Source organism: Natator depressus, chromosome 6 (assembly GCF_965152275.1).
Source record: "Natator depressus isolate rNatDep1 chromosome 6, rNatDep2.hap1, whole genome shotgun sequence".
NCBI lineage: Eukaryota > Metazoa > Chordata > Testudines > Cheloniidae > Natator > Natator depressus.
In genome coordinates, this window is record NC_134239.1 from 15,765,164 (window position 1) to 15,779,852 (window position 14,689).

Below are 14,689 nucleotides of genomic sequence, written 5' to 3' on the forward strand. Positions count from 1 at the left end.
TAACACCACAGCAAAAGGTAACTGGACACAGACGTATTCCCTAGAGCTGGCTGGAAAATAGAAATCCCTTTCCGTGGACAATGTCGCATTTTTGAAAAATTTCCATACCAGGAGGAAAAGACAAACATGTGACATTGTTTGCAGGAAGGGATCTCAAGTAAAATTCCTTTGGAGCTTTTCAACTGCCCATCTGGAAAACACTTGTTAGTTTCTGAAAGTGAAACTGACAAGAGCCTTCCCACCTAGCTGCAACAGATAAAGAGCCGCACCACTCACCCTGGCACCTGGCTCTGGCAGCCCAGCCACTCAACCTTCCTGGTTCCCCCATCTCTGAGAGCCAGAGAAGCAGAGAGCCAGTCAGGGCATTCAGCCTCCTCAGCCCCAGAGCTGGGGAGGAGGTAGGGAGGCTGAGAGCTGGGGCAGCACAGAGTCAAGGCACTACAACTGGGCACCCCCTCTGGGATGGCTTTTGTCAATTTCACACTCTGAAATTCAGGCAGTGAAACTGACATGAGTCTTCCAGGCTGGCCAGCCAGGGAGACCTCCTGCTGAAAACTCTGGACTGTGCAAAAAGGGCATTTTCCCACAGAAAGTTCCCGAGCATCTTCCCCCAAACCCCACAGCTTCTGCAGGAGATTCTGGCCATTGTCAGCCACAGGCCACTGGTGCCATGGTGCTATGAGGAGATGAGGCTGATGACAAGGGCATACAGGAGTCCCGCTCACTCCCAGAGGCAGCCATTTCTTCCAAGGCAGGGCTGAGACATGTTGCCAGGGCTGTGTGAAGGAAGTGTGCCTGTCACACAAGGGTGAAAGCACCTTGCTACCACCTGCCCTTAGCATGAGGGAGCTTTGTCTGTGCCTGGTGGAGGTCAGCTCTCCAACTCCATTAGCCACAAGCAACACAATCACGCCCCTCTAGACCTCCCAAGCCCTGCAAGTCTCTATAGGCTAGCAACAGGCACCCTCCAAGCATCCCACTGGAGTGTCCACCCCCTGGCTCTCTAGACACTCACAGACTTCACCAATCTACTACTTCCAAAGAAGCCATATGGCCCAGCTGATCAGTTCCACCTCAAACCACCACTCTGCTCAATTCATACGACTTCGATTTGTTTATAGCGAAATCAAATACAAGTTTATTTACCAAAGCAGAGAGATCCAAATAATAGCAAGTGGAAGTACTGGAAACAAATGACTACATATAAAACAAAATCATAACATGCATTCTAGAGCCTAGACTTAATTCACAAGATACTCTCATGTCTTGTAGAATATTGCTCACCCAAAATCCTTGCAGAGTTTTACAGCCAGGCTGGCTGGGACCCTCCTTTCATGAGAAGAATACAATCAGTTGGCCTCCTTGGTGAAGAATTCAGCGTGTCTCTTGCACACCAAGATATACCAGCCAATTCTTTATCTTTATTCATCAACAGGCCACCTCCACCCCTGCTGCTTCTTTTTCCCTATAGATTGCCTCTCTTGTACAGCCTCTCAATTTAGACCTGGCTCAGTTTGCAAATAGACATCCACTGAGAGGCGCACAACACACAAATGGCCAGACAGGGAAATAGGTGTCTATTACCTCCTGTCTGAAAGGAACATCTCCGAGGTATGTCACTGCCTGGTGACCGGCCTTAACTCCAAGACCTTAAGAACATAATTTTTATTATAGATACCTGACTCTTTAAATATTACCTGTATGTACATTTCACAATGACTGTGACAATCAGTAGGCTACTGGCTCTCGATAGAGACCTCACATGCCACCCTTCTGTGAGCTATTATGCAGGTAGCCAACCCAGGGAATCCCTATGCTGCCCTGTGCCCTCTGCCAGCTGACATCAAGGGCTCCCTGGGTCACAGGGCACATGCTGTATACAGAAGATATACTGGGGATACAGAGGGGCCTTCAAGTGCCCAGGGCTGTGCATACTTTATGAAGATACAGAGTAATTCACATTATTTTCTCCCTGCGCATGGTCTCTGTCTCCAGTCCATGTTGTCTCTCTTACAGGCACCCAGATCCACAGAGGTGGACTGATCCTCCCTCTCGCCGCCCCCTTTCCTCCCCGGCTCTGGGAAACAGGCCAGAATGGGAGACTTGGGAAACAGGAACCCTCCCAAACGTCCACAAACAAACTTCCTGTCAGTGCAGAGCTGCCAGAATGGCAATGAGTTCCTCTGACAGGCTCCCTGCATTCCCGCCCACCCTTGGACTCTGGCCAACAAGCTGGGGAAAGCTGCCAAGGCAGAGAGAACCCGAGGCTTGCACAACACAACACACGGCGTCCCACCAGCTAGGCAGAGTAAGTGAAGGCAGCGGGCCAGCCCCCTGCATTCCCCCTGACAGACACTCACTGAGGCAGGGAGACCCTGGGGATGGGGGGCTGTGTGGAGTGGGAGATCCCCAAGGGGCTGGGGGGAGATTGTTAGATTGGTGGGGGGCTGTGGGGAGTGGGACATCCCCAAGGGGCTGGGGGGAGATTGTTAGATTGATGGGGGGGGAGTGGGAGATCCCCAAGGAACTGGGGGGCAATTATTAAGTTGGCAGGGGGCTGTGGGGAGTGGGAGATCCCTGAGGAACTGGGGGTGACTGTTAGGTTGGGGGGCAGGGGGAGGGGAGTGGGAGATCCCCAAGGAACTGGGGGGCAATCGTTAGATTGGCACTTGCATTGTGGTAGTTTTGAATCCGTCAAGAGTTCTGAACAGCTGGAGTCAAAATGTATCTCTGCCAATTTCCTTCTCTCTGTTTCTTTCTGAGTCCATCATTTCATTTCTTCCTCCATCCTCCTTATTCCCCTGTGATCTTCTCTCTTCCCCCTCCCTCTTATCTTTCCTCCTCCTCCTCTGCACCTCTTACTCTATCCCTCCCTCCCATAGGGAGCTCGCCCTAGGATCTGGTCTCCTAAATACTTTGTCCCCCCCTCCTCACTTTTTGTCCTTCCCTTTGTTTCCTTCTCCCTCCCTATAGCTTTTCTACTGTATCTTCCCCTCCACACCAATTCTGTTTTTCCCTCTCTCACTCTCTCTCTTCCTGTAAAAAGAAAAGGAGGACTTGTGGCACCTTAGAGACTAACAAATTTATTTGAGCATAAGCTTTCGTGAGCTACATCCGATGAAGTGAGCTGTAGCTCACGAAAGCTTACGCTCAGATAAATTGGTTAGTCTCTAAGGTGCCACAAGTCCTCCTTTTCTTTTTGCGAATACAGACTAACACGGCTGCTACTCTGAAACCTCTCTTCCTGTTTCATTTCTCACACTCTCCCCCCTCCCCCTATCTCTGTTTGGTTCTGTTGTTCCCCAGGCCCTGCTTTCTCCCAGCAAATGGGGGGTGTCCTCCTTCCCTGCTTTGGCCTCCTCTCTCTAACCCCCACCCACTCCCTTATCCTTATCCCCTGGAATTTCTTCTCCCTTTGCCAGGGCAGGGGGAATGTCAGGAAGTAACCCACATGCTTGGCATGGAGCAATCTTTGAGTGTGTCCATGCTGCTGTCAGAGGTCTGACTGCAGCGCTGTGGCATACCCGCACTAGCTTTCATCGAGCTAGCGTGGAACAAAATTGCAGTAAAGATGTGAGCTGTCCAAGCCCGCCCTGGATCCTAGGGACCTACTCGTATTGCTAGTCCACCAGTCTTCACAGCAGTCTACCCAGTGCGGGGTTACTTGCCCCATGACTCCTTTCCCACTCCCTGAAGCCTACAGCCTCATCACTTCCAGGTGCCTGGGACGTGACAGGGGCTAGGATCTGTCCCCACAGAATGCAGCCACAGGACTGGCCTCAATGGCCCCTGCACTGCCTTTCAGTGGAGCCTGGGATTTGCCCCTCCCCCAGCTCCTTCTGGAAACCCTAAGGGGTAAACCACTGGGATCATTGTACATCGAATATCCATGGGACTTCTCCCTGGAGATCCCATAGCAAGCAGACCCCTAGGATCTCCCCTAGGATCCCCCTAGTTAGCTCACTCCTGGGATCTCTCCCCTGGGATCCCCTTGGCCAACAGGCCCCTGGGATCTCTCCCGTGGGGTCTGCTTAGCAAGCAGGCCCCTGGGATCTCTCCCCTGGGATCCCCTTGGAGAACAGGCCCCAGGGATCTCTCCCCTGAGATCCCCCTCATGAGCAGGCCCCTGAAACATCTCCTACAGGATCCCCTGAGTGAGCAGGCCCCTGGGGTCTCTCCTCTGGGATCCCCTGAGTGAGCAGGCCCTTGGGACCTCTCCTCTGGGATCCCCTTAGTGAGCAGGTCCCTGGGGGGTCTCTCCTCTGGGACCCCCTTAGTGAGCAGGCCCTGGGATCTCTCCTCTAGGAGCCCCTTAGCCAGCAGGTCCCTGGGATCTCTTCCATGGGATCCCCTTAGCGAGCAGACCCCTGGGATGCCCATAGCAAGCTCACCCTTCCTCTATAGGCTATTTGTCTGAAGGGATTCCCCAGCTAGGAAGGAGTCGGCTGTCCCATTCCATTGGCAGGAAGTGGAGGATTCTCCTCTGCCTGACTCCCGCAGTGGGGAGCTGCCATTCCTCTGCCCCGGCCTTGTCCTGCTACTGACCCCAACTTCCCCATTCTCTCCACAGCTGGCACCGAAATGGCAGCAACAGTGACAGAATCCGGGGGGATGAAGGTCATCACAGAGGTGGTCCCGCAGACTGACCCCCGGGCTGCACAGCTGGACTCAACGGCTCCACAGCCCAGCTCCGCCCAGGTCAAAGGCTTCAGGAAGGCACAGCCCAAGGCATTGGGGGTGAGGTCTGACATCTCTGCTGGATGAACGAAGGGGAACTGAGAGTGACCCACCCCCGCACAGTGCACTTAGTGAGGGGCAGCGGGGCTCTTCCCCTCAGGTCACTAGGAAACTAATGGACTCTCCTTCCCTTCACTTGCAAGGATGCTGTGGGTGAGGCCTAGAGGAGCAAGAATTAACTCTTCACTGGGTGTGGGGGGGGTGGCTTAGAATTGGAACCCGCGCCCTGCACATTCAGCCCTTGCCTGGCTGCTGAGATGGCCCAACAAGGGGCCCAGCTAGCGCCAGCTGAACTGTAAGCGTCACCCCCCACTGGATGGTCACGTAGCCCCTTGCATCCCTAAAGATTCCACGCTGCAGCTCCAGCCGCTGAAATGCAGCCACCTCTGGGGTGACGCACAGCAACTGTGCAGCAGCCATATGCAAGTGAAACAGCGGGAGGGAAATTTGGGGAAGGCAGTGAGTAATTCCATGAGCCAGGATGCCACAGCTAACCTCCCCCTTTGGCATCTTAAAAGACCATGTGTGACCTCAGTTTTATCTCTGCTCCAAAAGGCAAGTGCCCCACTTACCCTAGGGAGCCGGTCTGGACCTAACCCCAAGTGAAGAACCCCCCTATTGCATCACCAGCCTCCCACAGTGCTATTAACACAGCCTGCGCCCTGTTTAGCTGGTGTGAGCTGGCAAGAGCACACCACGGAGTGCTACAGCTGCAGGGTTTCCTAGCTTAACAGCTTCCTGGCATTCAAAGGCATAAACATCTCCCCGTATGCCCAGAAAAATGCTGGCCAGCCAGACAATGTAAGGCAGAGAGGATTATCGCCATGGGAGGATTTTGGTGCCTCAAGCCAGTTGATTTCCCCCATCTGCTCTCATTCTGCTGATAAGTTTAGGGTCAGGGGCTAACCTAAGGGCTGCCACTGAGCATGTGTGTCTCAGACACTGTGGGTCATCAGGAGACGAGCTCCTCCAGGAACGGAGATCTGAAGTGGCAATGTGAGGGGAGTTGCAATTTGTTCCCCGGGTGGGGTGGGGGGAGAGAAAACAGAAAATAATGACAATGGCAGCAGTGGGGATGCAGCTGCTGTTCATAACGGTACTGGGGATGGTAAAGACGATGGTTAGCATTGATGGTGGGAGTGATGGCAGTGATGATGTTGGCAGGGTGATGGGGTGATGGTGATAATGCTGGTGGGGGTGGTGGGAGTGATGATAATTGCAGGGTGATGGGGTTGTCAGAGGTGATGGTGGTGATGATGTTAGCCGGATGATGGGGTTGATGATGTTGGCAGTGTGATGGGGTGATGATATTGATGGGATTAGTGGGGCTAATGGTGAGGGTGATGAGGTTGGTGGGGCTGATGGCAGTGATGATGTTGGCAGGGTGATGGGGTTGATGGGGTGAGGAGGTTAGTGGGGGTGATGGCGGTGATGGGGTTGATGGGGTGATGGGGTTTGCAGGGTGATGGGGTTGGTGGGGCTGATGGCAGTGATGATGTTGACAGGATGATGGGGTTCGCAGGGTGATGGGGTTAGTGGGGCTGATGGCGGTGATGATGGTGGGGGTGATGAGGTTGGTGAAGGTGATGGCAGTGATGGGGTTGGCGGGATGATGATGGTGGGGGTGATGATGTTGGCAGGGTGATGGGGGTGATGTTGGCAGGATGATGCGGTTGGTTGGGCTGATGGCGGTGATGATGTTGGCAGGATGATGGGGTGATAGGGTTGGTGGCTGTGATGACATTGGCAGGGTGATGGGCTGATGGTGGTGATGACGGTGGGGGTGATGAGGTTGGTAAGGGTGATGGCGGTGATGGGGTTGGCGGGGTGATGAGGTTGGCAGTGATGATGATGGTGGGGTGATGATGTTAGCAGGGTAATGGGGTGATGGCGGGGTGATGGAGGTAATGATGTCAGTGGTGATGGCTATGGTGATAACAGTGATGCCATAGATCATGGTAATGCTGCTACACATATTGTGTATAAGTGACACCAAGCTCCATCTCCTCTTCCCCTCTAGGCCATACAGATCATATCTGGTTTCACGCAGATCTCCTTTGGGATTGCCTTGATGATAACTGAATCCCCAGCCCCAGCCCTCACCGTGGCCAGCGGAGTCTACTTTTGGATTGGCTTCCTGGTAGGCACAGCCAGCTCCGGGAGTGAGGAGCTCAGCCCTTTGATCCAGTTTTGGGGGCGGCAGGGGGGTGTCTCAACAAATCTGCTCTGGGATATGCCCTGAACTCCGGCACAGAAGGCAGTGAGCATAGCCAGGCAGGCTTTCAGAATAACAGGGAGTGTGCTATGCACTGAGCCCTTGGGAGGGGCGGAGAAGGTGGTGGTGACCCTGCAAATGCTTTCAGGGTGGACTCACTCCCCCTAGGATGGGTCCGTTTACTCAACCTGTGGCAGCTCCATCGGGCCCCCCATGGTGCAGGGTCACGGCATGCAGATGTGCATGACCCTGGGCCAGCATGCCATCATCAGCGCTCACACACATTTTGGGATGCAGGCCTGCAAATGAGGCTCATGGAAACGTGGGCGAGACCCCTGAACGCTGGGGCAGACTGGCAACCCTACCCCTATGACATTGCTCCACCCCCATCCTGCCCCAGATCAGATCCATCCCCCCACCCCCACACTCCTCAGGCTGGTGTGAGGGTGGGGTTCAGTCTGCTAGTTTTCACCCCACAATCACCGCTCCGACGGAGAGGCCCCAGCTCTGGCAGGGAAGAACTCTCAGATATGATGGAAATTCACCCCTACATTCAATCAGGCTCCACTGTGTATACACCCCAGTCTGGGAGATGGTGGATCTTTGCCTCCCGCCAGTGGCTGCGCCCCATAAGACACTACTGAAACTGATGCAGCCATCAGCAGGGGACTAAATTGGCCCTTATTCTTAGATCAAGAGGCTCATGCAATTCTCTCTCTGAGTCCCAAGCTCAGGGTCAGTTACCTGTGCATACAGGCTTTAGGCTTCTGTCCATCTGTCAGGGAGGCAATGGATCCAGGTGGTGACATGGAGGGAAAGCAAATCCTACCTGGAGAATTTTACAGCTACCCTGCCATACGGAAACGCCCAACAGATTGCACTGTGGCTCTGGACAATGAGCCTTCGGCTTCTGAGAATTTGGGAAAATCCCAGCTCCTCTGGGCTGCTCTGCAGTGGGATAAAAGGAGAGGGAGTCCCATGAGATGGGACTTGAGAGCCTGTGAGACGTCAATCCCACCATTAATCTCCTGAAACCTGAATTTGGGTCTCTTTACACCTCGATCCTAGTGACAATCTCGTGTCATCTTCTGGGGCAGGGCTTCCGTGGCCCATAATCCTGTGGGGTTCATTCCACCCAGTTCCAGCGTGTGCGTGATTTTGAGTGGGATGGGAACCTGCTGATAACTCTTCCCCATTTGCTGTTCCCTGGGCAGCTCGTGTCCTCGGGATCCGTGCTGGTGGAGACTGAGAGAAGAGAAAGCATCTGGCTGGTAAATAACCTCCAAGCATTTTCGTTCATGGGAGTGGGACTGGTGCATGGCTGCACTCCAGCTAGCCACAGTGGCTGATGGCACCTAGGAGGCCCTACGTAGCCTGGACGCAAATTTCAGAAGCCCTGAGCCTGCTTTAACCATTTCTACCCTGCAGCTGGGAGGTGGGATTCCCAGCTCAGGCATGTGAACATGTGCTAGCTCTGCAGTGTGGCCATGGCAGCATGGGTGGTGGCCCCGAGTACAACCCTGTCCAAGATCCTAAGTACGTACTCAGGTTACCTGGCTCCTGCTGCTGAGGCCAGCACTGCTAGTTTTAGGTGTTAGCTTGAGCAGAGCTTGCATGTGCATGTCTACCTGAGCTGGGAGTCACACCTCCCAGCTGCTATGTAGATGGACCCTTACACTAGGGGCTGGGATGTGTGAGGGTGGCTTTAACCACATTTGCCCAACCCTCTCCATTCCTGCATCCGCCTGAATGAAGATTTGGGCCCATGGACTTTGCTGGGAGTTGATGGGGCTCCGAGCATCACAAAATGGGGCCCTAGGACTCTAATACCACAACCGCATAATGATTCAGCCCCATCACCCCCTGCTGGACCAGATACGCTGTGTTCTCCAAGGCAACGTGCTCAGACTCCATAGGGCCAGCACAGGAAATCCATTCCAGACCCCAGAGTTGCCCCACATAGGCCACTCAGCCACAGCTGTTTCATCCCATGGACTGTTGGCTCAGGTGCCTCAGCTGATGGGCCCTTAGAGATTACACCCATATTATAAATGTGCCATGAGGATGGCTTTTTAGTTAAGGCTTTGGCCTGGGGGGTCTGGAGAGCCGGCTTCTTTTCCCAGTCCTGACGCAGATTTGACCTCAGGCAAGGTACCGAATGTCTCTGTGTCCCAGTTCTACACCTGTAGAGCGGGAGGTGGGGGACGGGGGTTATAACAGTCCTTTCTGCCTAGTCTGTTTGGACGGTAAGACCTTTGGGGCAGAGACTGCCTCTTGCTGTGCCCATGGGGCCGCCATCGCACTGGGGCACTGATCTCGGTGAGTGCTGTAATGACTGCAGATGTTGTGCCCTGCTCTCCTCTAATTGGCTGTGATTGATCCAGGTGAAAGTCTGCTACATTATCAGCGGCCTGGTCATCCTGGCTACCCTGGCGGCCATGATCATTCACAGCGTGGAGATCGGCCAAGACATCCCGTGGTGCAGCATACTTGAGGGCAGCAAAATGACCCTGCTGAACTGCTCCCAATCTGTCTACGTGGGTACCTCTTCCACACCGCCTGCTCCTGCAGCAATCCACAGCCTCTTTGAAGGGGTCTGACTGGGTCTAGCACTCCAGGGGACCTGGGATCATCTCCCTCAGGACCCACTGGCTCCGCAACATGGGAATAGAAACTCAGCAAGGGGCAACAAATCCATCTGTCCACCTGATTGGGGGTTGGGGGGGGGGGGGGTTTCAATCAAACAAGAGTGGCTGGAAGCTGTAGTAGTTATTCACTAGACCAGGGTGGGTCAGGAGACCTCAGATCTGTCACTGACTTGCTCTGCAACCCCACTCTGTGCCTCAGTTTCCCCATCTAGGAAATGGGGCTAATAGTGCCTTCCTCAGGTGGGTTGGCCATCAGAATGTTTGTGAAGCCCTTTGAGAGGCTCAAATGCAAGCGGTGCTGCCAACTCTTGCAGATCTATTTGAGTTGCACAATATTTGGTGTTTTTCTTAAAGCCCCAGCTCCTAGATTAGGCTGATTAGGTAAGACTCTCAGCTGCTGTTTAAAACCAAAAAAAAAGTAAGATTCCTCCAGCCTCCTGGCCATGGGGAACCAAAAGGCAAATAAAATGAACCCCATGTTTGTTTTTGTTTCTGTTTTAATCTCATGATTTTTACACCAAACTTGCAACCCTTTGAGGCCTGACTCATGATTTTTGCTTGCTTGAGACTGGCAATAAGTAGGGTGAGGTTCTTTAATGGGGTGCCTCCACAACAGCAGCATTGCCCCAGAGCTAGGTGGGGCCCACACTGAGAACTGGTACAACTCAGCACGCTGAGATTTAAAGAGACTAGGCTTTCCTTGGCCGGCCAGTATAACGATACCATCAGTATGTAGCCCAGAATGGGGACTGGATCACGCAGGAGCTGTACAGCCTTATGGGAGGAAGCTCAGGAGTGGGTGTAGGGTCAGTGTGTGGGTATTATGGGTCCCCATAGCACCTGGTGCACAGCAGCTACTGGCTCTTTAGCTCAACCTGTAAAGACTCAATAATTTAGGTCTAGGGGTCCCTGGTTCAGTTCCCCAAGGGGCTAGCCAAGATGGTGGCTGATCCCCTACAATATAAAGTGAGTGCTTGTAATTTTAACACCGTTTCCAATACACCACACTCCAGAGGCTCCAAGCTCAGTTCCTGGTGCGCCAGCCAAGATGGCAGCCATCACAATGGCCGTAGTGAGAGGAACAGTACAGAGACTATGCTTTTAATGTGTGGCCTTTACGGGGCCCATATTGTGCCATGATAAACTGCAGCCCCCTTGGCCTGCCCCGATCCAACACAATGCTCCCCGCTTCCCCCTTCCTGCCCTCCATCCTGTTGCCAAACCCCCTTCCCTCAAAAACGCTAGGTGGGTCACTGAAATCTACCTGGGACACCATGGGTGTGACCTGGCCCAGGGCCCTGCCAAAGCTATGAGTGTCTCTGGTGAGCTTCACAGAGGAAGTGAGAACAAGGGGCAGGAGAAGAGCCAGAGATGAAGGAGGGACAGGGAGCTAGACTCTGAAACAAGATAGGCTCTGCCCAGCTCAGCCCTGGGAGGAGAAGGGATTCCCTTTGGCTGTACTGGGAGAGTCACTGCCTAATGCAACCAATTTGAGTCCTAGCTAGTGCCACGTAGGACCCAACACATAGTATGTCTGTCCACTGGATGGCTGGGCCTCCTTGCCATGCCCTGCCCCCTATCAGGGCATGTGCAGAGGGGAGAGCTCAGGCAGTCCTCACCCGCTCGCTGTGTAGTAATGACACTTCCCAGCTGGGGGACAGGCCTCCCCTGGGGCGAGGTGGCTCCATGCAGAGGGGTTGCTGGATGACCTCACCTGGGCTTTCTTCCCCACAGATTCTGAGTCACGGGATTAACTCAGTGTTCATCCTGCTGTGCCTGCTGGAGCTGTGCACGGCCATCGCCGCCCTGGTGTTCGGACACAAGGCCATGAAACAGCAGGACTACACACGGATGGTGAGGCTGGAGCCCAGACACACTCCCTGCTGCCCAACCCTGGAGCAACTGCGCGCAAACCGTGCTCCTCACCTCGGGCCTGATCCATAGCCCATTGACATCAGCAGCAAGACTCCCATTCCCTAGCCCTGGAGAGACCTCCTGCCCCATTGCTCTGACAATGGAGCTACCAGCTGAGCCCTCATGGACGTCAGTGAGGGTTTGTCCAGGGATTTCAATTGGAGCAAAGTCAGATCCCCTTGACCCCTTTCCTTGGGGAAAGGGGAATTCATTGCCCATGTTGGATCAGTCCAGCGCTTTACCTCTATGTTGATCCACCAACGGATTCTAATCCTGCCCCGGATGAACCACTGTCAGAAAAGGCAGAGGTGGGGAGGGGCCGAATGCCGGTTTTCAGAGTGATCCTGATGAGATGGGAAGGTAAATTCTGTTCTCTGATTATTCCCCAGGTGCTGTGATGGAACAGAGGCCAGCTCTGCTCCTCCCACCCCCAGGTGCACTGAGAACATGACAGAGATTTCCCACACTGGAGCCACAGCGACATGGACCCTTGGCCACATCTTCACTTTCCCAGGCAGGATGGCAGAGGGAGCAAACTCTGAGCCCCAACATCTCCTGCAGCCCACCTACCTCCCCTCCCCAACTCTTCTGTGTCTAGGGGATAGGGGCGAATGCTGAGCCAGACACCACTATTCCTGAGCCCCCCAACTGAGAGATGAGAGCAGCTTTAACACTCAAACTATCCCCTGACTTTCCCCAGAAACTCTCCTGTCTGTAACCTACTGCAGCCCACGACCTCTCTCAGGACCCTACTCACAGAATCCCCTCATGGACTCTGACCCCTGAACTTCCCCCCTCCCTCCTGACACTAGGAGGCAGGAGTTAACTCTGATTTTCTACACCCCAAAACCCTCCCCTGACTCCCAAACGCTCCAGCCTGTATGGGGATGGTGAAAATAAACTGACCCCCACACACCTTCCCTGGCCCCTCAAACTCGCCAGTCAGTAATGGGGGAGGAGATGGAATGAGACTGAACCCAGGGCCCCCCCTCCCCTCAAATCCTCCTATGATCCCTGGAATTCTCTGCAACCAGAGCAAAAGACAGCAAACTCCAAAGCCACTCCTTCCGTTCTGCTCACGCCCCTCCCCCAATTCCAAAAACCCTCCGGTCTGCACAGGCAAACAAGATGGATGGGGAAAGCAGTGGGAGTCAACAGGATTATGGAGTAGAAGACTACCTTTTTCTTGGTCTTTGCCCCCTGGTTCCCTCACGGAACTTAATTGCACCAAGACAGAGAGTGGGGGTCTGTTTAATTTTTTTTATTTGTGTTGCAGTAAAGGAGTGCAGTAAGCAATGGGCTGTGGATAGAAGGTAACAGATTTTGTAGCCAGATATAAACACGTCTATTACATGATGGAACATACAGGGCAGCGCGTGATATAAAAAAACCAAACCACTAGAGACATGACATCCTGATTGTCCCAGAACAGAGCAGTGATGCCACATTCAGCCCTCATGTAGCTCCTGATGTCTTGGGCTTCCACCAAGAACTTGGCCCTTTTGTCTCCTGAAAATCCTCACTTGTTCTCCCTTCATGTTGTATTATCCATCCAGACCACATGTTTTATGGACCAGCCCTTAGCACTTGAGTTCTTTGCTGATTTCCAGGTCCTTAAAATGATTTCTTCAGCCACTGCTGATGCTCTCAAACTACATATTTCTAAGGGGAAGTCAAACCCTTAGCAGCCTTCAGGACTTATAGAATAAAGAATACTGCTGTTTAGAATCACATTCACTCACCCCCTAACTTCTTTCCAATCTTCTTTGGCTTTATGGCAGCTCTTTCATTCTGAGGATCATGTCATAAAAGAAAGATCTTCTCACTGATCCCCCTTCCCTTCCAGTATCTCAGTTGTCTTCCAGTACCTCACCTCTCCCATTGCTTGGATCTTAAAATGTCTCATTTTGTAACCCGCCAGGAAGGGTTCAGTAGGCCACAGTGGGAAAGCCACACCTCTAGGGCTATATAAATGTATCAGGTTTCTTTGTTCCCTTCACAACTCCAGCAAGAATCCACCTCTTGTGTGTATTGCCAGGTTCATTCTACTGGGTACCATGCAAATGCTAAAGATGAATTTTTTTTATTTTTTGCTATATTAACCTGAGCTTACAGTATTATTATAACAAATGTTCCCACAGAATGTTATGTCTATCTACATCCCTATCTGTCCATTTGAAACCAAGCTTACCTCTCGAATTTGAGAAGTGGTCACTAGAGGTTAGAACATTACCAGTCTGGATTCTGAGTTGTACTGACTAGAGCTGGTCAAGAATTTTTCAGCAAAAAAAATTTTTGTGTGTGTCTGTGGAAATGCCAATTCACTGAAACCAAAACGGTTTGTGGGAAAAGGTGGTTTTGAGGAACTTCTTGTTTTGAAAAATTTTGGGACAAAAGAGTTAGAATTTTATTTTTGAAACAAAAAAAATAATTTTTTTCAATGCAAAACTAGTTTTTGTTTAGAAATCTATGCTAATGATAGGGGGGGAAAGTTAATTTAAAAAGATAAAAATCAAAATGAAATGTTTTGATCGATCCAAACTAAAAAAAATTTCAGATTTTTCAGTTTGCAAAATTTTTTGAGATTTTGACATTTCATCCCAATTTGGGCCAAGAAAAATTTCAAAATCTCAAAAATTTTATCCAGATGGGAACTGTTTTCTACCCAGTTTTACTACTCAGTACTCACAGTTCTAGTTGACTGCACTGGGCATTGCAGATATTCAGCGCTGCTTAGGGTCAGCTATTAGGCAATGACAGCAGAAAAGTATTATATAGACTGGATCAGAACACCAGAATTGTCCCATGGATCTTTCCACAGGAAAAATTGTGTTTTGAAATTTTCCCATTGGAAAATGTTGGTTTTCTGTGGGGCATTTCAAAACAAAATTAGTGTGGTTTTTTTTGCTTTAGTTTTGAAATGCCACTTTGAAACAAAACAACAGAGATTTATTGTTGCATTTCAAAATGTAGAATTGAAATTAAAAATTTCAATGTATTTCAATTTAAACTCTTTCATTTCAGCTTTTGAAAACTGGAGAAATTGGGGTGGTTACCCCCCCTCCCTTTTTTCACTTTTTCCAGTGAAGAAAAATGGGGAACAAGTTGAGAAAACTAAAAATAAAATGAAACACTTGTTCACACTTTTTTCAGTTATAAAAGAAATTACAAATTA

General features: G+C 51.7%; 1 protein-coding gene across 1 annotated transcript; it reads left to right on the forward strand.

The window, feature by feature from the left end:
• Positions 1-2,156: 2,156 nt before the first annotated feature.
• LOC141989932 (membrane-spanning 4-domains subfamily A member 15-like) lies at positions 2,157-14,689 on the forward strand. Its single transcript, XM_074956861.1, has 7 exons — positions 2,157-2,308; positions 4,571-4,737; positions 6,758-6,877; positions 8,167-8,223; positions 9,337-9,489; positions 11,335-11,454; positions 11,904-14,689. The coding sequence occupies exons 2-7, from the start codon at positions 4,582-4,584 to the stop codon at positions 11,910-11,912; spliced, it is 615 nt and encodes a 204-aa protein (XP_074812962.1). The 5' UTR covers positions 2,157-2,308; positions 4,571-4,581; the 3' UTR covers positions 11,913-14,689.